Source organism: Xyrauchen texanus, chromosome 1 (genome assembly GCF_025860055.1).
Source record: "Xyrauchen texanus isolate HMW12.3.18 chromosome 1, RBS_HiC_50CHRs, whole genome shotgun sequence".
NCBI classification, from domain to species: domain Eukaryota; kingdom Metazoa; phylum Chordata; class Actinopteri; order Cypriniformes; family Catostomidae; genus Xyrauchen; species Xyrauchen texanus.
Window position 1 is genome coordinate 30,886,060 of NC_068276.1, and position 25,230 is coordinate 30,911,289.

Here is a 25,230-nt window from a genome sequence, read left to right on the forward strand (position 1 = left end):
ACATATAGTTTGGTTTGTTCTGTTTTTAAACATACAAACAGTATTCAAATTACATCAAACTGTACACACATAAAGATAAACTATATAGATTTATAGTAGAGTTTTTAATCGATACTGGTTCCTTTGGTAGTCTTCATTGCAAGAATATTTGTAATCAAAAAGAAAGAAAGAAATTTACTGTGTGATGTGTCATAATTAACAGAACATCAAGAGCTACACGTCTGCTGGGTGTCCATTAGAAGGCTCCTGTGTGTGAGTGACTGTAAACAGCAACAGATGTACTGTCTTTCCAAATCTTCCAAATTGCCTGCAAATGACCATCATTACCTTTCTGTCCTAGTGATATAAAGCAACCACAATTTAACAAGACGTAAAGCATTCACGTTGGTTATGACCCTGATCGCCCCATTATGGGTAATTAACTGGATGCTGCAGTTTGAGTTGTCGTTTCTATATGATGCAGGAGCACATTCAGATGTGTGCAGAGGGACTGATATGAGCTTGTCTGACAAAATGGTCCTCACAGTATTTCAGCTTAGTCTAGCTTTGCCCAATGTCTCTTTGAATGCTTTAATTAAAAAAACATCTGTTTGAGGATGGATGGTGTCTTGGCTAAGAGCCTGTGGGGGTCACTGTCAGTGCTGCTAATTGAGAATGAGACAAGACTAATAGGGAGAGAGTAGCAGACTCTGTTACAGTCAGGGAATGTGTTCCCATGGGAGAGATAAACAACACAGTGAGTGACAGAAAAGGAGAATAGACAAATCAGAAAATAACATAAGGCTTTGTTTTTGTTTAACCAATATTAATGTCAACATCAAATTAAGTATTATCTAAAGCACACTTTATCCAATTAATGTAAAGTAATACTCAGAGAAAAATATAAAATATTCAAAATATGTGATGGAAAATAAAACATAGCCACACATATGTTGTAAGTGTGTAATTTACATATTTTATAGAAAACATAAAACGGTTATAGATTTGAATTTAGCTACCATTAAAACACACACACACACACACACACACACACACACACACACACACACACACACACACACACACACACACACACACACACACCAGGGGCAGAGGAAGGATGGGGGGATTGAGTGGATACAATGACACCTGGGACAGAGAGATGCCTCACCTTGGTGCGCGCACATGTTAAGTTTGTACATTTGTACAGAGATGATTTCACCTCTGAAGCGCGCACACACACACACACACACACACACACAGCGCGGGAATCGAATGGACAGTCACAGTGCTACTACACAGTGTGTTACTGAAATCTGTTTCAGTAACAAAATCTGTTGCGGCTTTATTCTGCATTGCCTCCGACGTAGAAATTATTTTAAGAATACGTAGACTACATATAATATGGACATAGTGCACCACATGACTCTCTAAAAATACAGAAGAACAAAAAGATTATTTTAAATCAAGTAGCGAGCGGCAAAAGTGCGCTCAGACCCGAAGAAACAGGTTCTTTAGTTTTTTCCTGAACTCTTTACGCATTAGACAGTAAATAAGCGGGTTTAAACAGCTATTTGCGTGCGCAAGGCACACAGTCACAGGAAACACGTAGGTATGAACGATATAGTAAGACTTATCCCAGTACACTGCGTTGAATTTAACCAGCACGCCCCAAAACGTTATGGCGTGATTAGGCATCCAGCAGACGAAAAATGATAAAACCACGATGGTGACGGACTTGGTGACTTGCGTTCTTCGTTTCGAGCTGCTCTTCATGCTGCGCTGTCGGATGAGCTTCAACAACGATAGGTAACTAATGGAAACTATTGCCATGGGTAGAATAAAGGCAATCAATATTTTCTGGAGATGATAGACGGCCAGCCAATACTGTCCATCTGGGAATCTCAATAAACAAAGTTTCTCGCCGGCCACATTGGTGACTGTTGAGAAGATTGATGTTGGCGCCGTGGCCACGGTGGCCAGAGACCAGAGGATGACACTGACCCATCTGATGGAGCAGCTGGTCTGTCTGGTCCGGTCCTTGAGCGCTGAGGCCACTGACCAGTACCGTGTGACGCTCATTGCGGTCAGGAAGAAGACGCTGGCGTACATGTTCATCACAGTAACCGACAGGATGATCTTGCACATGGCGTCGCCAAACGGCCAGCTGAAGTCAAGTGCGGTGTCCACGGCCCAAAAAGGTAACGTCAACACAAATTGAAAATCCGTAACGGCCAAATTGAGGATGAAGAAGTTGATTTTGGATGTTCGACTCTCTTGTTTTACGCGAATAAAGAAAAAGACCAATAGGTTCCCAATCAGACCTACAGCGCAAACTACTGAGTAAGTGATGGAAATCAAGCACCTCAACACTGGGCTCCCATCGGCGGTCACATCGATGTCTTCCAAGCTTTTGAAGCGCTCCTGATCACTGATTGATCTGTTGATGACACCACTCTGATTGCTGTCGCCCGTTATATCCACCGATTTCACCATTTCAGCGTTGCCCATGCCGAAAAGAATATCCTAATATAGGCAACTTGCTCTATACTTATTTATTCATATGTACTCATTTATTTTACTTCATCTTAGGCTGTTTTAATGGATAATTGACAGAATGTAGTCCATCCACCAAAGTATCCCGACCTTGGAGGAAGCAGTACAAGTTGCCGAGACTGCACAGTACACACAGACACTGCGACGCACTCCGTGAATTTATGTCGAGCGCTTTTTAAGTGCCCCGCCCCTCTAGCTCACCGATTCGTCCTCCCCTTTGATTGACAGATCGACCAGTCAAAGCGTTCAGGGTGATTTTTATTTGTATAAATATATAGTCAGATCTATCTCAAATAAGTACCTAATTTCATAATTTATAATTTTCACCTGACTGAACTTGATTGCAGTTTTCAAATACGGATTTTTGCAAATATTGTAGGTCTACGTGTGAAGCTACTGTATAATAATTATTGTATAACATTATAGCAATATCGTGCCCAAATATATAGATGTTGTTTGTTGACTGAAAGCTTTAGATGTGTGGAGGGTAAGTTTTAAGAAAGCGGGTGGACCTTGGCATCTTGGTATGCTTTTACTGCCATCTGGTGTTTACTTAGTGGATGTAAAGGGAATCAAAAGACACCATCCGTATAAATTGTAGCATAGTAATCATAGTTTACACCAAAATGGCAATGTTGTTACTAGTTCACCAGCTACACTCCTGTAATATCAAATTGAATGCTTCTTTTACTCTTTCAGATCTTAATTTTGTTTAATGGACAGAGATACAAAAATATGACCATGATTTATTTCTAATCTAAATACAGCCATAAATGATAATCAATAAAAAACGTTTGTGATCATTATTTTAATACATTTTGCAGTGGCCATTGCTTCTGAACAGGGGCTAATTAGGCTATACATTTGTTGCAAGTTATTTCAGGAAAACTTTTATAAAATATAAAAATGTATGTTTACTCTAAAATTGGCTGGGTTAAAAATAACCGATTTGTCAACACAGCATTGGATAAATATTGGACAGAATACACGTTTTGTTAAATTGGCCCAGCAAATAAAGCTAAACAATTATAATTGTAATAGGTCAACGACTTTAAAATCATCACAATGCATTAGCAAACAAAGAAATAAAAAATATTGCTGCAAGTTGCAATATATGGGGCCAAGCAAGTAAACTTACTACAGCCGTAGCCAAAAGTGTTGGCACACATGCATTTTAAATATTTGCAAAAAGCTTAATTGGCCAAAAATGTCACTGTTTTTTTGGCCCTGGCACAAAATGACCAGCTAACATAATTTCACTGAGCAGCACCTGGGAAAGTGTGAACGAGTACTAGTCATGTGAAATCACTCTATCATTCTGATTTTCTGCAGGAAGTACAAGGATTGGACAGCAGAAGACTGGTGCAAAGAAATTTTCTTTGATGAAGCCCCGTTCCGAATGTTTTGGACATCTGGAAAATCGATAGTCCGGAGAAGAAAAGGTGAACGCTACCATGAGTTCTGTGTCGTGCCAACAGTGAAGCATCCCGAGACCATTCATGTGTGGGTTTGCTTTTCATCCAAGGGAGTGGGCTCTCTCACAATTCTGCCCGAAAACACTGCCATGAATAAAGAATGGTATCAAAACGTCCTGCAAGAGCAACTTCTCCCAATGATCCAGGAGCAATTTGGTGATCTGTGCATTTTCCAGCATGATGGAGCACCATGTCACAAGGCAAGAGTGATAATGAAGTGGCTTGGAGATCATTATATTGAAATTTTGGATCCGTTGCCAGGCAAATCCCTGGATCTTAATCCCATAGAGAACCTGTGGTCAATCCTCAAAAGGTGAGTGGACAAGCAGAAGCCCACAAATTGTGATCAACTCAGAGCACTAATAAGGCAAGAATGGATCGCCATCAGTCAGGATTTGGCCCAGAAGCTGATATCCAGCATGCCAGAGCGAATTGCAGAGGTTATGAAGAATAAGGGCCAACACTGTAAATATTGACTCTTTGCATATATTGAGTGTTTTTTTTTTTACCAATAAAAGCCTTTTAAATCTCATGAAATGCTTATCATTGTTTGCCAGTATACCATAGAAACATGTGAAAAAAATCATCTACAAATACTGAAGCAGCAAACTTTGCAAAACTCAAAATTGATGTCACTGCCAATAATTTTGGCCACGGCTGTACTGGAACAATCATAGTGCTACCTGTGGTTTTGTCCCTTGCTTGTGTGTACAATGGTGATGGCTCTTATCGCCTTTCAGTGACTTGCTCAGGTCAAAGCTTTTCACTGTGCCACACCACCCACAAAGACATGTTTCCAAAGACACAACATTGAATGTGCATAAGCATTGCTGAGATACTACTATATGTTGCTGTTGCATGCAGAATGTTTTGAATACAAAATATTCATTTACTATCTTTTATCAGGCTTTGTCTGAAGATAATCTGACTCTGTTTTGTTGAAGAATGGATACTATTTGTAGGAGGATTATTTCTGAAATCACATCTAGCAGTTTTGCATTTTTACACTATTTGGCTTATTGAGACACTGTCCATCACAATGGACAAAAACAAATTATATCGATCTTGATCTGTCTCACCCAAACCTATCATACCACTTCTGAACATATGGATTTAACCGCTGGAGTTTTATGGATTAATTTTATGCTCCCTTTATGTGGATTTTGGAGCTTCAAAAGTTTGGCACTTATTCACTTGCATTGTATGGACCTACAGAGCTGAATTCTTCTTCTAAAAATCTTCATTTGTGTTCAATCTTTTCATTTGAAGTTATCCACATAGGGGATGCCAGGGGGGTGAATGAATGAATGTTACATTTATATAGTGCTTTTCTGACACTACACTCAGGGCTTTACACAGTGAACGGGGGACTCTTCTCATCCACCACCAGTGTGCAGCATCCACATGGATGATGCAACAGCAGCCATAGAGCGCCAATACACTCACCACACACCAGCTATTGGTGGAGAGGAGAGAGTAGAGTGATAGAGCCAATAATTGGATGGGGATTATTAGGACATGATTGAGAAGGGCCAATGGGGGGAATTTAGCAAGGACACTGGGGTTACACCCCTACTCTTTACGAGAAGTGCTCTAGGATTTTTAATGACCAAAGAGAGTCAGGACCTCGGTTTAATGTCTCATCTGAAGGACGGAGTAAATCATGAGAGAATTACAATTTTTGGGTGAACTATTAGTTTAAATCCGTCTTCCAGTTTTAGTATACTCCTCCAAAGATTTTAAGTTCAAATACCTATTGCTATTCAGAACAGGTGTAAATAAATGAAACTAATTAAAAGTAATAGATCCATACAGCACACCTCAAAACGTTTAAGTACAGTAACCATGTATCAAAAGGTGACACAACTGTCAATAAAAAAATAAAACAGTGTTAACTCAATGCATTTTATTACATCTAAATGTCTCTACATAAACATGTAACATTCAATAGGTAAACAATTTATTTCAATGCATGTAATAAATATTTTCACTATATACAAACTGAGATTGGTCTACTGTACAATGTCTTCCACATTTAAAAATCGTTTTTTTTTTTTCTTCTTTTCATAAAACATGCCACATAAACAGAAAGTGGATGTAGTTTAAGGCAGTGAGCATAGATGTCAGCTTAATGAATTGGAAAATAAAATAAACACAGACTTTGATGCCAAGTCCGCCCAGAGCACAGTTCTGCATTTAAATTATATAAATTTGTTTGTTGTGATGTTGCGGATCCCACTTGAACACATACATGTACATTACTGGAACATCCAAGTTTGCACAATTGTTACCTTACATAAAAAACAAAAACATGCACACATACTTGCATACATTCATACACACACATAACCTTTCCCTTTGTTGATTATTACCAAAATCGAACAATGTATAAAAACTTGCATTCTGATTAAGTCATTGAATCCAGCTTGTATATCCTTGGTAACAAACCTTGTCAATAACATAGTCATATCAAAGACAAATTGAACAAAATTATTTCATAAACATTGGTAGATATCTAACAAATAGTCAATTTTATAATTAGACTTTTGCAATATCAGCATCCATATTTTTGACTTTGATAACTTTTGTCACGTTAATAAAACAATTAAGTTTCAAACCAAACTTATATTCAAAAGACAACCAACTGATAAACACACTGCATATATTTAATACTTTCAGAAATAATGTGGGTTAAAAGGAGTTTTAGAGGGCAATGAATACAGAGTGAGACTCACTCGTCTATCAAAACATGATAGCTAGATTTTGTCACACGCAATTACCCCAGTCACAAACCCAATTAGGCTTTGAGAGAAGATCTGTTTAGCATACAGACTCAGAGAACTTAAGAGAGCCACAGCAGCAAAGACTTAGTGCTAAACACACACAGAGAACTGGGATAGCTTGTTTCATATAAGTAAAAATAATAAAATAGGCTTACTTGAACACAATAGCTCTCTCTCTCATGCTTTTCAAATATTTCACTAGTTTGGAAACACACACACACACACACACACACACACACACACACACACACACACACACACACACACACACACACACACACACACACACACACACACACACACACACACACACTTCCTGTTAACCTCAAGCAGCATCTGAATTATTTGTTTGCAAACAGTCTTTTTTCCATATCTGATGGGTGCAATGAGCAACAGCCTACAACAGGCTAACTAAGTACAAGAAAATACAGGTCCAGTCTTTCACACACATAAAAAAACCCTTACAAACAAGGCACACGTGATGAAATGGCAGAAGAAATGAAAAGTGGCTTTAGGATTTCTCAGTCTGAGACTACATGCACCGTATCAAACACAGATGACTCAACAGACAACAACTGAACAGGAAATTAAATGGGGCTGGGGAACACTGTTAACTCCTATGACAGTACAGGTGCTGAGACCGACTGTAACTGTCAAACAAACATCTATGAGCAAGTACAAATACATGCCAACACCAAAGATATCACAGCCTCCTCACAATCTTGGTCAGTGCCGAAACTCCTAATATTTCATCCTTCCTGGAAAATGTAAAATTTAAGGAAAGGAAGGAAAAAACAATCAAGCATGGGAGCCACAAAAAAGAGTAAATGCTTGCTTTCCAAACATGGTGTACATTTAAGTTCACTGAACTCACAAGCTCTCACTCTAGAAACTTCGACACGAAACAGTGTTCTTTTGGCATCGAGCAAGAAAAATATGAACAAAGTGGATGCAAAATTGTTATAGAATTACATTTTTTAAAAAAAGTAATATTACGTTTCACATAAAAATAATGAGGTCACATATTGGCGTAAAAATGCTTCTACTCCCAGTTGGTAGCTTGAAGGTGAAGAAATGCTTCTTAATTACCCATATTCCTCACATAACTTAAAATAATTACATAAGATAATCCTGCATGTTTGAGGGAAACATGCAGCCATTAGTAACGGAGGGTCAATGTGGTATGAATTGGCAAAGACATCAAAAGAATCAAGAGTCAGGCATTGTGTCCTGTTGAATCAGACATAACACCAAAGACTACAGAATATGGCAAGGAAAGGATATAAAAGGTGTTCATATCATGTTAAAGGGGTTGAAAGAGAGCAGTGAGGAAAAATATATTCAGTTTCCAAGGAGATAAACCTAACTAACTTAGCAAGCCAGGAAAACCACTCTTTCAAGTTTACATATCCATTAGATAGCTAGATACATGGGTATATACAAAAGTCAAACAAAAAATATATTTGTTCTCTGTACACGGCAACGATTATCATCGTTTACAAAAACACCCTTCAGTCATCCTGTATGTGTCCCCTTTTTTTCCCCAATGTTTGAAAGTCTCTTTAGTTTATTTCCTTTGTGAGGGTCTGGTCCTGGGTCAGTCTAATGAGATGATGTCTGGGATGGGGCTGTAGATGGCAGACGTGGGGGCCGATTCAGATGTGGACCGTGGGGTAGGCGGGTGTCCGAGGCTGTCCAGTACACTGCTGGAGGAGACCAGGCTGTTGCCAGTGCTGCTGCCATTAACATTCATGGGAGGGAGGGTGCTGCTTACGGGGGTGGAAGAAGGGTCCATGAAGAGCTGAGACGTGCCGTACGGAAGAAAACGACTCAGGAGGAGCTCGTGATCTTCAGATGCTGATGCAGCAGCTGCCATCACCATGTTGTAGTGCTAAGAGACGCATACCAAGAGAGCAAGAATCAGGCAAGGAGAGAGAGACTGACAGGGTAGAAATAATAGTAATATTGTACTACATCACAAAGTGTTTAAATTTGCACTCAGTGATTTTTGGCTACTTGATAGAATTTTAAACAAATAAATGAATAGTATTTGTGAAACATGTTTAAAATTATGATCACTCACATGAGATGAGGAATCATTTAATATCAATCAACATCATGTAATTCAACGCAGTCCCTTGCAGAATAAATTAATCATGTCTCACGGTGAATAGAGCATTTCTGTAATGGCATCTGAATTTACACCGCTATGTGTCAACATAAATAAAACAATTCCTGAATGCACCTTTAAATACTCAGCCATAACACTTTGAAAGACATATGTGTTACCTGATGATTCTCCCCTTGTAAAAACGGGAAAAAGTTGAGATCTGTAAAAAGTAACACAATTAACACAACGGTTTTTGCTTAAATTTGGAAATTTTGATCTCTGAAAATGTTTCTGTGTTGTACCTGATAGGTCGTTGGGTGTAGGGTAGTAGTGGCGGTAGTCCTGAATTAGGGGAGGAGGTGGGGGAATGTAATTGGTATCCACCTGAGGCATGCTGGGAGTTCGACTTAGAGGTGATGTTTGTCTTTGCAGATTTAGCACTCTACAAATGCACGTGCGCACACCACACACACACACACACACACAAAGAGAAGACACAGCAAATATCTTAGAAATGATATATCAAACTTAGATCAAGATCACTTCTGTATATGGACAGAAGATAGATATAAATTACAATAAAGTGTTATCTAGCTTCAGTTAAACATTTAGCAAAAAGGAGTTGTTGAGGCTGTTCAGACCAAATGCATTCTTGCATTAAACATTTTGATGCAGCACAACAAATGAAACAGAATGCAGGAATGCTGGAGACACTCACATTCTTTTAACTTGAAGTGTCATTTTAAAAATGTAGCACTAGACAGTGCAACGGTTAAAGATGTCAGTCTAGTGTGTGTTTACATAGAAAAAAAACAATATTAAAACGGCCCCTTAGAGAAGAAAGTGCAACTGATTTATGTAAAAGAAGGTTTTACTGATACTTTACCCTTTATCCATCTGAGGAGAGATGCTGGACAGTGAGGGGCAGCTTCGTTTCAGAGGAGGCTCTTCGTCCTCCTCATCTTCAGATGAGCTGTCAAGAGTCAAATCGATCACCTCCACTTTTTTGCTGCTGCCATTTGTTTGGGAGTTCTGCTCCGGCAATGCCTTGCGACATCCACCTGATTATACACACAAAAGACACAGAACAACACACTGGAATGAACAAAGACATGGGTCCATAGAAAGCAACAACAGTATTGCTGGTCTAGTGATTTACAAATCAAATTAGAAACAAATGTTTTAAACAAATGTTCGAATCAGTCAATTAACACAACAGAGGGCAGCAGAATTGGTAGATAGTAATTTGAAATATGGGACTTAGTGCCTAATAAAGATAGAAAATGTTTCATGGTGTATATGTGGTTAAAATAAGCGTAGATTTGTAACAGTGAGATTAGTGTGAGTGCTGTTGCACACATTGATTTTTTTTCTGGCTTTATTATTTGCTGTTTTGTAAACATAACTGAAATGTAAAACTGCTACTAAACTGTAGCAGTTCCACAATAACATGGGGAGATGATCAGCTGTAACTGACAATTACCATCTATGCCATTGTATGAGGCAGAGACTTCCTGCACTTCCTTTTTTGACCTCATGGGGGCCCAGCTGCCATCCTCTTTGAATTGGATTTCATCACAATCTAAACAGCTGTTCAGAATCTCCATAAACAACCTGAAGGAGTACACAAAAGAAAAGGATAGAGACATTTACAGAAATAGAGAACAAGGGAGAGGGAAAGAGACAGAATGGAAGGAAGGAAGGGATATTGGGTAAGAGAGAGTTTAGGGACCATCTACTCACTGATGCACTGTTGGACAATTTCATGCAAATGTCAAACTTTTATGGAAAAGGTGTGAGCTTATACATTGTTTAGGTCTGAATATTACCGCATTTAACATCCGTGGTCAAATGTTAAGTAAATTAAATTGCTTAATTATTAAAAATGAGTTTGAAATGTTTCCCAAGAGTGATCAAGAGACACGTATTCCTTATAGTAATATCACAGAATATTATCAATGAACCTTTTTTATTAAAAGGCACAAGGACTCAAAAATATTTATATGATTAATTTGTCATAAACTGCCAATTGCTTTATTTGAGAGAGAGAGAAAAAAACAAGGTGCCATAATAAAAGGTTTTGGGACTGATTGGAAGTGATGGATCCTGAACAGAATATAAATGAAAGAGTGTTTAACACCCCATCAGCAAAACTGAAGCCCTGAAACTGCCTCAATTATTAATATTGCTCAAATTAATCAGTCATTGCATTACATAATTAATACATTAAGTCAGGCTCACATTTATACTGTATGAGATAACATTACAATATAATACATATACACAACACAGCACTAAACAATAAAACGGGAGGGAGTATTATCTTGTTAAGTTCTGTAATTTTATACATGCACCATATTATGCATACCCGTCAATGATGAGGTGTTCATATGGTGCTTTTTTGTCACAGACAGGGCACACCCATGTGGGCTTCTTTTCATTCATCTGGATGTAGAGCGTGGCATCAAAACACTGCAGGTGTGAACACGTCAACGCCCGACATGGAATCATCAGCCGCATCTTTCCCAGCTGTGTAATACACGCAACAGCATAGACAATCAGGGAGGAATTCACTCACACGTACAGACAGATGTGCAGGCAAAACATCCCGCATGGTACAAAAGGTACAAAAAAGGTACAAAATCCACATATACACACAGATGTGGGTTTAGAAACAGATCAAGGAATGAAAAGGAACAGCAGGAGAAATGTAAATATCACTGATATAATCATTGCAATATACACTGATCAGCCACAACATTAAAACCACCTGCCAAATATTTTTTAGGTCCCCCTCATGCCACCAAAAGAGCACCAACCCACATCTCAGAATAGCATTCTGAGATTATATTCTTCTCACCACAATTGCACAGAGTGGTTATCTGAGTTACCGTAGACTTTGTCAGTTCAAACCAGCCTGGCCATTCACTGTTAACCTTTCATCAACAAGGCGTCTCCATCCACAGAACTGCTGCTCACTGGATGTTTTTTGTACAATTTTGGTGAGAAGGATATCATCTCAGAATTCTATTCAATCATATTCAACCTACACAATTAGGCAGGTGGATTTAATGTTGTGGCTTATCAGTGTACATCTGACTTTAAATATCATGATTGTTTTAGACAGATAGATTTATGACTTATAAGCAAAATTTCAATATATTAAACTCCCTGCATCTGAATGTTTGTTCTGTGAGATCTTTAAAATAACCATTCTGAAACATTAGAAATCTAAATAGTGTTATTATATAGCTTTAGTTCTTGACTGATTTTTGTAAGGTCCCAGGCTAAAACTAACATGTCTAGACATGCAAAAACTTAAATTACAGGCTGTATGTATATATATGTTACATATGTATATATATATATACTACAACATATATATATATATGTTGTAGTGATCTGAAAAATAAGGTGCTTACCGGACATAATAATGAAACTCTAAGACTGGTGGTTGCGATTTCACTGTCAGGGTCTGCTGTTAACTTTTCCTTTACTGCAGGACATGAGAAAAGCACACATGTAAGAAGACATGTAACACACAAAGACATTCAGAAATTAAAGTAACTGCATTACTATTTATAGAAGTCTGTGAGTTATTAATAAAACTGGAGAAGTGTAATTAGAATTCACATTTAACTAGGCAATAATAAATAACCAAAAAAAAAAAACATTACAACACATTACAGCATATTCATGTGTTATCAAAGGAGAAACACAATAATAACAGAAAATAAATAATATTGATTATGCATTGCATGGCACTACAAAATAAACCAATCATAATGGAACACAATCCTCCTGAACACTAAGAATTAATCTGTTTCTAAAAATCATGAGAATAAATGTTTGGCTATGCTGAAGAATTTGGTTAAGCAGACTCAGACTGGTGTACTGTTAGCCTGTTTACAACAGGGGTGATAGGGGCATTCTTTTAGCATTAACAAGCCTCTTCAGACAGTTTATAGGTAGCTGTATAAAGTCTGAAATTATCATGGAATCGCTTAGAGGCAGACTGGAAAAAAGACTGGAACAATCTGTGCAAAGTAAACCTGTTGAATCTCTGTCAGTGTTTAGTCACATAAATTCTAAAACAAGTCTGTTCTATCACATTATGTACTGTTATATAAGCTACAAAAACATAAATAATTCTACACATGTATGCTTTACTAATATGGCAGCCTATATCTATTTTAGCACTACTTAGCATTAAAAGGTTTAAGAAAATGATTATGAATTAAAGTCCACTGAGCAAGGCTTTTCATTGGATGAAACAACAGCAATTTATAAGGTCACAATATTGTTAGTCCCAGTTCTGTTTAAATCGAACTACAGTTAAATAAATCTCATCCAAAAAGGTCTCCACAAACTCCATAAATGATGAGTGCAAATCTTACTTAAAATCAACTTAATTTCTAAGGAGAGCTTGTATACTTACTGAGTGCTCTGGAGTGATCTGGGTTCCTGATGCCTTTGGCTCTTAGTCTCTGTAGCAGCACAGTAGATGACAGCTGCTTGACCAGGTACACCGCCATAGAGTAACTCTGAAACACAGACACTGGACATTACTAAAGATGACACTTAAATATTCCATACTGTAATCCAAGCAACATCATTCTCTGCATCTCAAAATCAACATCTATACTCATAAAACAGTATGCAATGAACACATTTTGCGTATCAATATTTTTTACATTCAAGAGAAGTCTAAACACACTTCTGTGAACACTAGACTCACCAATCTTTCTTGAAATATTCTTTCACTATTGTATCAGTAGCTGGGTTTCCATCTACATATTTTTATGCCCATTTTGGGATACTGCATAAATGGATTTGCATGGGGTGGCCAGACGTCCCGTTTCCCCTGGACAGTCCCATATTTAAGCACTTTTTCTAGTGTACTGAATTATTCTGAAAAGATTATGCTTTGTCCTGTTTTTCGACCTCTCCTAAAATATCTCTATCACCTATCACGTGAATTTTTTGGCTAGCAACATCACAAAACACAATACATTCATTTGTGAGCTGTTCAAATGTATATCTGTAGGTAAAACACCAAATAGTGACATTACTGGATCTGCTGGGAGTCTAACATTAAAAATGGCTGACAAAGTCTCAATTATTTTAGACCAATAGAGGGTGATGTGGGGACAGTTCCAGAATGTATGTGCCAATGAAGCAGGGACATAGCCACAACGTTCACAAGAGGCGTCCACTCCCGGAAACATCCTGGACAGTCTTTGTTTGGAAAGGTGCAATCGGTGCAGGATTTTAAACTGCAGCAGACAGTGTCTGATACAAACTGAAGAGGAGTGGACGCGTTATTGAGCTTCGATCCATTGGTCGTCTGTGATGTTTATTCCTAAGTCTTCCCTCCAAGCATCTTTTATATGGTCAAGTGTAGTTGTACAATCTATCTGTGAAAGGTAATTATATATTCTAGAAATAAATCCTTTTTTGAGTGGGTTGTTCAATAATACATTGTTCATAGGACCTACTTCAGGCTGATTGGGAAAAGAGGGAAATGTTACTTTAGTAAAGTTGCGTATTTGCAAGTATTTGAAAAAGTCTTTGTTATTAATATTACATTTATGTATTAATTGTTCAAATGTTGGAAATATTTTGTCAATGAAGAGGTCTATAATTGTGTGCACTCCTTTAAGGTCCCATTGTTGAAATGTTTGACCTGAAAACAGCTTATGTGCTTGATTAACAGTTATTGGTGTAAGGACTGAACATTGATTCCACTGAAAATGTCTTCTGATCTGAGACCAAATTTTTAGTGGGTGAGACACAACCGGATTCTGAGCCTTAAATTTAGAAAGCTCAGAGGTATAATGTATCAATGATCTCAATGTATTAGGAGAAAAAGCTTGATTTTCCATCTGTTCCCAATCAGGTTTGAGAGATCCATTCCAAAATGACATACATTGAATATTACAGGACCAATAATGGAACCGGAATCAAATGTCTACAACAGATTACAGATAAATTAGGAAGAGTCATTATTGTTTTAGCAGAAATTCAGGGGCAAAGGTTGATTTTGGCTAATATTTACGCACCTAACACTGATGATCAGGGCTTTTTTATATATCTTGAAGAGATGTTGCAGGCCGCTGGCACCCCTCATGATGTAATATTAGGAGGAGACTTTAATCTTATGATGCTGAGCCCATCATAAGTTTAAAGTCTCCTCCCAATATTACATTATTCTTGATCATAGTGAAGCAAAAGTGTGTAAGCCCCCTAGAGCAACAGTGACGCTTCACAGGATGTGTAAAAATCTTGGTCTTACAGATATTTGGAGACTTTTGAACCCATCGGGTAGTGATTATAGATGCTTTTCATCAGTCCAGAAGATTTAATCTAGAATAGATTTTTTGGAAACATTTTAGTCTCAGATCACGCCCTGGTGTTTTAGAGGTGTTGCCACATATGGAGAAAAATAAATCATATAGTTGGCACTTTAATGTATCCCTTTTGCAAAATCCTAATTTCCAACTAATATTTTTGTTGTGGAAGGTGGAGTTTTGGCTATTCAGGGCAAGACAGTCATACTTTGAGTGGTGGGACAAAGCAGGGAAGCTTTTGGCTAGATATATAAAGCAGAGAGAGTTTTTCTACCATTCCCTCAGTGAAATCTGCTGGTGGTGAAATTTTTACCTCGGCCACTGATATTAATAAAACCGAATCAGTCTGACTACTAAAAAGGGCAAAGATCCAAGCAAGTGTAAGAGTTACCGTCCAATTTCCCTGATCTAGCTAGATGTTCAAATATTGTCAAATATTTTGGCTAATCCATTAAGTTATGACATCTCTTATACATATAGATCAAGTGGGGTTTATTCAGGGCCGCAGCTCTTCTGATATCATTAGGCATTTCATCAATATAATTTGGTCAGTGGCGAATGATCAGACTCCGGTCACTGCCATCTCACTTGATGCAGAAAAGGCATTTTATATGGTAGAATGGGATTATCTTTTTAAGATTTTGGAAATTTATGGGTTTAGGAGTACTTTTATTGGATGGATTAAGTTACTTTATAGACACCCATTAGCGGCGGTACAAACAAATTGATTAATTTCAAATTATTTTCCTCTAAATAGGGGCACACGGCAGGGTTGCCCTCTTTCCCCATTATTGTTCTGTTTTGCCCTGGAAACATTAGCAGCCGTGATAAGAAAAGAGGATGATATTCCAGGGGTGATGGTGGGAGGTGTGGTGCATAAGCTTTTGCTTTACGCAGATTATATTTTATTATTCGTCTCCGACCCGTCTAGATCTTTGCTTTGCCTCCACAGAATTAATAATTCCTTTTCTAAATTCTCAGGATACAGAGTCAACTGGTCTAAATACGAAGCTTTGGCCCTGACAGCATACTATCCAGTAACAGCTTTTCAGTCAGGCACCTTCCAGTGGCCCAGGCAGGGCATTAAGTATTTGGGCATTTTATTCCCAGTAAATTTGTCTGATTTAGTTAGAGTACATTTTTACCCCTTTATAAAAAGGATTTTGAGTGATGTAGGCTGGTGGGTTTCATTACATTTATCTATGATTGGGAAGGTTAATGTTATTCAAATTAATTGTTTTCCAAAATTGAACTACCTGCTTCAATCGCTCCCTGTAGATGTCCCCATCTCTTATTTCAAGCAATTTGATAGCATAGTGAAGTCCTTCATTTGAAATGGTAAGCATCCCAGGTTACATTTCAAAAGGTTTAGGGGGCAGAGCTTTAACTTCTATCAAGAGATTATGGGAGAAAGATTTCAACTTGGTATTGGAAGAGGGAGTGTGGGCTATGATTAAAAAAAAATGTCAAGTCTGCATCTAGAGATGCAAGGGTGCACCTTATGCAATTCAAGATTTTACATAGATTTTACTGGACCCCCTCTAGATTGTATAGGCTTGGTCTTAAAGACACCAACCCGTCTGGTGATGCCAATTGGAGGATGGAGACACGGCCCATGTTTTTTGGTGGTGTATTGAGATCCAGGAATTCTGGTTGAAGGTTCAGAGTTTTGTGTGTGACATGGTGGGCACATGGGTTTCGTTTTGCCCTAGACTCTGTGTTTTGGGCGATGGGGCGGTCATCGATATGGGTTCTGAACAGTGTGATGATTGCCAGGCAGATGATTTTGAGGGGTTGGAGGTCAGCTAGTGCGCCCCATTTCAGGAGTGGTGCACGGAGATGGGGAGGGTGGCGGCTTCTGAAGAGGTGTCATTTGGAAGACGGGGTAACTTGTAATTGTTTGTTGGGAAATGGGGCAATTATTTATAGATACAATTATAATTTGAATTGAGTATGATTATCATATATATATATATATATATATTATATATATATATATGTTTATTTAATTTTTTGTGTGTGTGTGTGTGTGTGTGTGTGTGTGTGTTTGTTTGCTTTTTTGTGTGTGCATTTACTCATGTGTGACCACGGGATGTTTGTTGGGATTGGGGCAGGGTTGGGGATTGGGAGGGGTGGTTGTGGGGTTTAAATGCTGATTATATATATATATATATATATATATATATGTGTGTGTGTGTGTGTGTTTGGCTTTTCTTTATTATTGTAAGAATTAATAAAAAATGCTATTTACAAAAAAAAAGCAGTTGGATGCCCGAGTTGAAGCTGGTGACATGTGAGTGGATGATTTCTTTTGTGCAACTTTTATTCAGCATCGGTGGATTACCTCCAAAATTGGAGCTGCTCATTGGAGAACATAGAAAAACTTGAAAGGGCCCTACTGAGAGACATCCCAGAGTGGAAAGACATTCAGAGCAGCCTCGAACACTTCTATTCCAGAATCCCCACTCTAAGGTTGATTGACGAAACCAAGCTTTTTGATCAGTGGGCTTGTGTGAAAAACATTGTCACTCGTTGTATCACTGAGTGGAACATGTCTGAGAGATGGACAGAATTCTTTCGTGAGCTAGAGAGAAAGACCATCAACATTGGAATCTTAGCCAAGGTTGTGGATTTTGTTTTATGCCTGCCTGAGACATCTGCATCTGTGGAGCGTGTGTTCTCATTAATGAACGCAGCATGGACACAGGATAGATCTCGACTCAGTGATACATTCATGAAGGCAATACTTTTCGTACGTCTTAAATTTTGACTGGACTGCTCTACATTGTACGATAAGCTCTTGAAAGACAAGCGCACACTGAGAAAAATTGCTGTTAGCGAAAAGTACAAGGTGACAACAGAGGGAGGGGACTGTTCCGTTTTCCACAAGCAAAAATCTGGTCACCCTAGATTTGCAACACCAAGATGCAAATAAAATCTCCAAGATGTGCATCAAAAACATCTATGCTCGCTTGAGGTGGATACATTTTTTATTTGATAGCAAGAAATGCACATAAACTATGATGGAAACACATTTACCGAATACATAACTGGACTAACCAGTGGACCAATCATCGCATCTGAAATGTTGCTCTGGTCATCCTGAAATTAACAGTGACCTGAAAATCCAAAGCCTGCAAAGAATTTGCAGGGTTGCTGCAGAATTTTTAAAATAAACTTTTTAAGACCTTTTTCAAGACCTGAACAAATAAAGTTACTACCTTATCCCCATACCAAATCAAACCAACACAATCTCAAAATAAATCATGTATCACAGACTCTTACTTAAACAGGCAGGGGCACACATTCAACAATGCTTATCAGTAAAACAGTGCAGGCTATTTGCAAGTTTAAAATACTCAAGACATGTTTTCCCACATATATATCACAGTAAAATGGGGTGATTTAATGATTGTGAACTGCTCACATGCATTTATTTAAATAAATCATATTCTTTTGAAGTTTGATCATAAAGATTTTTAAGGCTTTTTATGACCCTACATTTTGGAAACCTTAATTTAAGACATTTTAAGTTTTTTAAAGGATCCGCGGGAACCCTGGTTTGCAGACCAGATAAGTCGAAGAACTGGGCGGGATAGCAGGTTTATTGGCACTTGAACTGGGCGGGATAGCAGGTTTATTGGCACTTTTGAAAAATGTCAGTTGTTCCCAGACATGAGACAAGTTCTTTACAGTGTTTTGTCTGTTTACTCTTAATCACAAGTATTTTATTAATAAAAGATTCATAGTGGCTACAACTTCCCCGGACATGCCGATTTTGTTCTTTTGAACACATGGGATGAAAATGCGGCTTTATCTGCATTTTTGCCATATTATGTTTTTTCGCATACATTTAATTTGCAACTTGGATGGAAACATAGCTATTTGTCTCACCTTTATCTCTATTCAGACAGCACATTTTGTAGCAATATTGAAACTAACATTAATTCTTCTTTAGGATGAATCGTTTATTTGGTTGTATTCTTCATTTGTAAGTCACTGGATAAAAGGAATTTTGAGGAATCTACCACAGAGATAGTCGGAATCAATATTTGCTAGCTGAGGCATGTTTTTACAGCAAGAAATGGCATCATTCTTGAGGGTGAATTTTATATGCAGGTGCAGTGATGTTTTATGTGTGACAAGGTATGTTAGCTTATAAAACAAATGGAATCTGCAGACTAAGAAATAAACTCCTGTCTGCCTTTTTTTTTAATCATGCATTCAATGCTAATAGACGATAAACCATTCATTCATCAAAATGCATTCATGCACATATCAAACTTTTCACAAAGATGTTTCACACTTTTTTACTATTTGTGATAACTTGTGAATCTGCAGGGAAAAGTATGTTTAGCGCAGAGCACAAAACATAACAGACAAAAAGGATTTTAATTTCTGTAATGACACTCTTTAATGAAATACAAGTGATATATTTTTATAGAACGGTTACCAAAACTGTTATTCCTCAATCTGATGTATGACTAGCTCTTAAATCTTTAGTTTCATCTGAAGATACACCATCCTTCACCTTGTCATACAGACATAATACACAAATTTTGAACTTTTCACAAAATTCCATAATAAATAAGATAAATCAAACTCTACACTTACCACAATATCATACCTTCATGATAATCTTGCATTTCGCACACTGAATTCTTTAACATAAATGCACTAAAATGAAGTATTATCCTACCCGTCCAATTTCTGAGGTCCAGGACACTATGATGGTGTTGGGGACAGTTGTGGACAGTCTGACAAGTGAGGTAATGTTGATGGGTCTGCTGGGCCTCTTTGGTTCCACGCCATTTTTGGTAGGAGGGAGATATCCCTGTTAAGAAAAAAAACAAGTCAGGGAGGGACTTATGTACAAGCAAATTATTACCAAGTTTAAAATATTTAATAAAATATAAGAAATAGTTTTCTTTTACAAAGGTCCACACAAGTCGAAATGTGACATATGTAAAATAATATTGAACTATGAGGTCAACAGTTTGAAGGATTAAATCATTCTTAAAACAAACAAAAAACAACAACAAAAAAATATTTTCCACCATGAGGCAGACCAGCTACTGTTGCTGAATTGTGTCGTTCTGTACCGATCCAGGCTCATTGACATGGTTATGGTTTCTTTTTTAAATTTCAGTGCTGCGAAATTAGAATAAGAATGGACAGACAGGGCAAGTGACCAATTGTGAGACACCATGTCACTAAAGGTTTTCCACCAGCTTGGTTCCCTGCCCTGAGTGCAGTTAGCGAACAATGCTGATAAATCCACGAATAGTTTGTAATTGTATCATAGTGTACGTTATTTTATTGCAAATGCTACCATTACTGACCGTGCTCAGAACCGTCCGGCCCCATGGTGGAAAAGGAGCTAAGTAAAATAGATAATTTATCTCTTTTTAGAGTGATAGATAGATGGAAAATAGACTGTTTACTTACTGGGAGATTACATGGTTTCCCGTTGACTTTAACACAGAGATTAGGGGGAAAGTGGTCCTCCTGAGGGCAGCTCGTCTCTGATAGACAAAACCTGGAAAATTGCATATTTACTAGGGGTGTGATGATTCGCTATGACAATGATTAGATTACGATTCTCTACCTAAAAATGACAATGCATCGCAAAATCTGAAACCAGTAATTACACATGAAATGTCAAGTGCAGGCAAATACAATCCAGGTTTTAATGAAGCAGGCTCAGCAGGGTCATAGAATGAAAAACTGTCTATTTGTAGCATGTTAGTGACCACAGTAAAGATAGTTTATGATGGCTTGTGAAGGTTTGTGGCTATAAATCTGCTATGCACTGTGGTAGAAATGCAAATAATGTTTAAATGCATTTAATTCTTCATGATTTGTGAATTCAGATGACATCATCCTCCACTCTGCAATCGGTCATTTAAATTCTTCTACTCTTCATTTTCTAATCCAAATAGCTCCATAAGTTGATCACCTGGAAGAATGAAACTACTCTCATCTTGACCAATCTGATTTTTGTTTTTTTTTCACAGCAGTTCTTTTTTCCTGTCAACCCTTTTTAAGTCCATGTGTCGGGAAGGTGAAAAATAAGCGCTCTTCGTTTTTAATGGCTATTTCCAGCACACACGCAGTGTGGGTTCATGCAAATTCACTTGTATTAGATACAGCCTAATTTGTGAAAACTTGTTAAGGGATGTGGTAATCGTGAGTTTCCTATTTGTTTTGGGATAGGGAAAGGGGTGCCAGGCAGCTAAATGGAGATAACTCTGCTTGTCAAGCCGATTGACGAGAATTATTTTGCATTTTCATGCTGGACTGTTGAAAATATTAAAACGTATTATTTTTTAAACGTATAATCATCTGGTTTGTTCCCCTTAGAACAGTCTGAAATCACTCCCTATTCTACAGCATTCACTATAAAGAGAATTAATTAACGAGTGACTGTTTTCCTTCAAAGACAATGCGTGCCCACCAGTCAAATTTATTTAAACCAAGTTCTATTCATGGTTAAACTGTTTTATGGAGAAATGACACATTTTATGGATATACAAAAGCAATATTAACATATCGCAATTGGGTAAGAAAGCAACAACAATGAACCTACGTAGGTCAATGGATGCAACAGTTTTGAATAATGGCACAGAAAGCCAAACTATCGATCTATCTAAATCCATCCATCCATTCTATCTTATACAGGTTCGCTGGGTGCACTCGGCTGCATAAACATTCTTTATTTCAAAGTGCGCTTACTTTCCCTTTAATCTTGTATGCTCCTCTCTGTGTCTGTTGCAAGAAGGTCAATGTAATATGAGATGGACACATTGGGTATTCATTTAGAATGATAATCGATTCTTAAAATTTTTCCACCCTAAATATTCACAATATAATATGAAAATAGAAGGTCAGTGCTCTAGAGCCCTTCAGATGTTACATGTTACAAGATACATGTAATAATATTTCACTGTATTAGAACATGAATATCTTACCGTAACTGTACTTGAACTGTAAAGTCACACTTGTTCCCTGATATGTCCCTGTGAAGAGAGAAAGTCACAACAAACTGTATTATTTATTACTTAAAACAATAAATGAGTTTGATAACCAAGCATACAAGCAAGGTTTTATGGGAACCTCTTTTCTTATTTTGAGCATATGCTTTTCTCATCTTTCCTGGAGAACATATTATGAATAAACCAACTTACATTGAGCTGCTGACTTGTTGGACTTGCTGTGGTGTCAATGCAAATGCGAAACACGTTTCCTGAAACCTCTGGCTGTTATCTGAAGCTGCTGAGACACAAAGGAAAAGATATAACAGAAAAAATACCTACACAGAAATAAACTTAATATTACACTTACAAAACCTAACATTTTATAACTCTTAAATAGTGTTTTCTGTGAACAATATCCAAAAATATTATAAGCAAAATATATTATAAAAAAACCAGAACATGCATGATGTGATAGTATCAAATATGGGCTCTAAAATATAACATCAATCTTAATTCATTTAAAAATGTATTTAAAAAACTATATTTTTATCCACATAATTACAACAATACTGTATGTGAGGGGATTACGATCAAAGATCAGAGTAATGTTACAGTGGTTTCCCCCACTCTGATCCATGTCCAGCTTTAATAACATTAATATTCCTTGAAAACACGCTTTTCTGGGAATTCTATGTCAAGTGCTGAAATAATTTCCATTGTCAACGAAGGGAGAGGTTCATGCTGTTATGCTGTTTTTCATAGTTTTTTGAGTTCAAAGACACTGATACAGTTGGCAATCTGAAGCAATTGCTACCAGAATCATGACATATCGTATCAGATTATGTGAGCATTGTTATTGATTGAAAAAAGTTTTACTGCACTATTAAATTTAGCCTGCATCCAGTAAAATTTGCTTTTAATTATATTCAGTTAAAGGTACAGTACAATTTCTATAATAACTGACATCTATTCAATCTTTTGAAATGGTGTTTGGGTGTAGCACAGACCCATTCTCCATCCAACAGCAGTACATAATAAAAGAAAAAGAGAGAGACCTGACTGGTTTCTCGGAGCACTGATGTCTTGCACTTGACCAAATATATGATTCATAATTGTATGATTTGCTGTGGCTTTCATTATTTTCTCGTGTCCTTCAATTTGTGACTTACATATTTTCATTCTTAATGACACTTTCTAACTGTTGCTCTTTTCCAGGGAAAACTCAGGACTTTTTGCAAACTCTTTGCTTAAACAGTTCCTATGAAGATGTTGTTGCAGTTGCTATGTAGTTACAGGCTTTGTATGGCATGATTGCCTTCATAAAAATGATAAAAAATGACTTTATTTCTTTTATTTAATTAACAAAGTGGCTGTTTAAATTTGGTATGAACAAGCTGTGAACAAAACAAGTAATCTAAATTAAAAAAAAAAAATTGTTTTTGTTTTTCTTTAAAACTTTTTATCAAAGAAATCTCTTTAAAGCACAAGGTAAAAAAAATCACTGAAAATAAATACCGATTCTCTATTAAAGCACTATAATAAATATTATTTATTATTAAATTAAATACTTCAACTGAATATGTTTAGTCACTGATAATCATTTTATTTAATAGCATTTACTTGGTATTAGAAGTAATCTATCATTTTTATTTTTAACTTTAATCCCAACTAAACTCAACAAAAAAGAAACATCCCTTTTTCAGGACACTGTAATTTTGTAAAAATCCTAAATAACTTCACAGATCTTTATTGTACAAGTTTAAACAATGTTTTCCATGCTTGTTTAATGAACCATAAACAATTAATGAACATTCACCTGTGGAACAGTTGCAAGAGACAAGAGAGAGAGAGAGTCTAAAAAAAGAATGATGTAGAATTAGAGAGAAGCAAAGGGAGATTAACAAGGACGGGAAATAATATAGAGAGAGACACAGACAGGGAGAGAGACAGGAAAAGGGAGGGAGAGAGAGTGCAGGCACAAGTTCCCTCCCCCGTGTCTGCTCTAAAAATAGCACCGTCTTTATCGTCTGATTTGCTTCAACACTTGGATGCAAAGGTAAATAAATATTTCTGACAAGATAAATAAATCTACCTCTTTATCTCGATGCACCCAATTAACAGAGACACAAGTTCTTCTTTGTAGCCTTATTTAGGGGTTTCTATTAGATTATTAAAAACATGCAAAATGTAAACAATTTAAACAATGTTTTCCATGCTTGTTTAATGAACCATAAACAATTAATGAACATTCACCTGTGGAACAGTTGTTAAGACACTAACAGCTTACACACGGTAGGCAATTAATGTCATGTTTATAAAAAATTAGGACACTAAAGAGACCTTTCTACTGACTCTGAAAAACACCAAAAGAAAGATGCCCATGGTCCCTGCTCATCTGCGTGAACGTGCCTTAGGCATGCTGCATGGAGGCATGAGGACTGCAGATGTGGCAAATGCAATAAATCGCAATGTCTGTACTGTGAGACGCGGGAGACAGCACTACAGTGAGACAGTAAGGACAGCTGATCATCCTCGCAGTGGCAGACCACGTGTAACAACACCTGAACAAGACTGATACATCTGAATATCACACCTGCGGGACAGGTACAGGATGGCATCAACAACACCAGGAACACACAATCCCTCCATCAGTGCTCAGACTGTTTGCAATAGGCTGAGAGAGGCTGGACTGAGGGATTGTTGGCCTGCTGTAAGGCAGGTCCTTACCAGACATCACCGGCAACAACATTGCCTATGGGCACAAACCCACCTTAGCTGAACCAGACAGAACTGGCAAAAAGTGCTCTTCACAGACGAGTAGCAGTTTTGTATCACCAGTTTTGTGTCGGACTCGCGACTGTCGGTGAAGGAATGTGAGGTCTGTACTCTGGAGCGGGATCAAATTGGAGGTGGAGAGTCCGTCATGGTCTGGGGCGGTGTGTAACAGCATCATCGGACTAAGCTTGTTGTCATTGCAGGCAATCTCAATGCTCTGCGTTA

General features: G+C 37.4%; 2 protein-coding genes across 3 annotated transcripts in view; both read right to left on the bottom strand.

Moving 5' to 3' along the window:
* Nucleotides 1–1,470: 1,470 nt before the first annotated feature.
* LOC127650870 (relaxin-3 receptor 1-like) lies at nucleotides 1,471–2,490 on the bottom strand. The gene has a single exon (XM_052136504.1). The coding sequence runs from the start codon at nucleotides 2,488–2,490 to the stop codon at nucleotides 1,471–1,473; it is 1,020 nt and encodes a 339-aa protein (XP_051992464.1).
* Nucleotides 2,491–5,939: 3,449 nt separating this feature from the next.
* The window catches only part of LOC127650163 (E3 SUMO-protein ligase PIAS1-like), a 73,755-nt gene continuing 54,464 nt past the window's right edge, over nucleotides 5,940–25,230 (bottom strand). The window contains exons 5-16 of one of the 2 annotated variants that reach the window (XM_052135408.1): nucleotides 22,441–22,525; nucleotides 22,225–22,272; nucleotides 20,702–20,792; nucleotides 19,953–20,087; nucleotides 13,342–13,447; nucleotides 12,326–12,399; nucleotides 11,272–11,432; nucleotides 10,387–10,517; nucleotides 9,790–9,964; nucleotides 9,206–9,345; nucleotides 9,083–9,123; nucleotides 5,940–8,684 (exon numbers count right to left, since the gene is read on the bottom strand). In XM_052135408.1, the coding sequence (XP_051991368.1) occupies nucleotides 8,391–8,684; nucleotides 9,083–9,123; nucleotides 9,206–9,345; nucleotides 9,790–9,964; nucleotides 10,387–10,517; nucleotides 11,272–11,432; nucleotides 12,326–12,399; nucleotides 13,342–13,447; nucleotides 19,953–20,087; nucleotides 20,702–20,792; nucleotides 22,225–22,272; nucleotides 22,441–22,525 (1,481 nt within the window). In that variant the 3' untranslated portion in view covers nucleotides 5,940–8,390. Of the gene's footprint in view, nucleotides 8,685–9,082; nucleotides 9,124–9,205; nucleotides 9,346–9,789; nucleotides 9,965–10,386; nucleotides 10,518–11,271; nucleotides 11,433–12,325; nucleotides 12,400–13,341; nucleotides 13,448–19,952; nucleotides 20,088–20,701; nucleotides 20,793–22,224; nucleotides 22,273–22,440; nucleotides 22,529–25,230 lie in introns of both variants that reach the window. The other variant, XM_052135401.1, reaches the window with a different exon arrangement.

What these genes read in the sequence shown, in the direction of transcription:
- LOC127650870 (XM_052136504.1), bottom strand. Translation starts at nt 2,490, where the DNA reads ATGGGCAACGCTGAAATGGTGAAATCGGTGGATATAACGGGCGACAGC.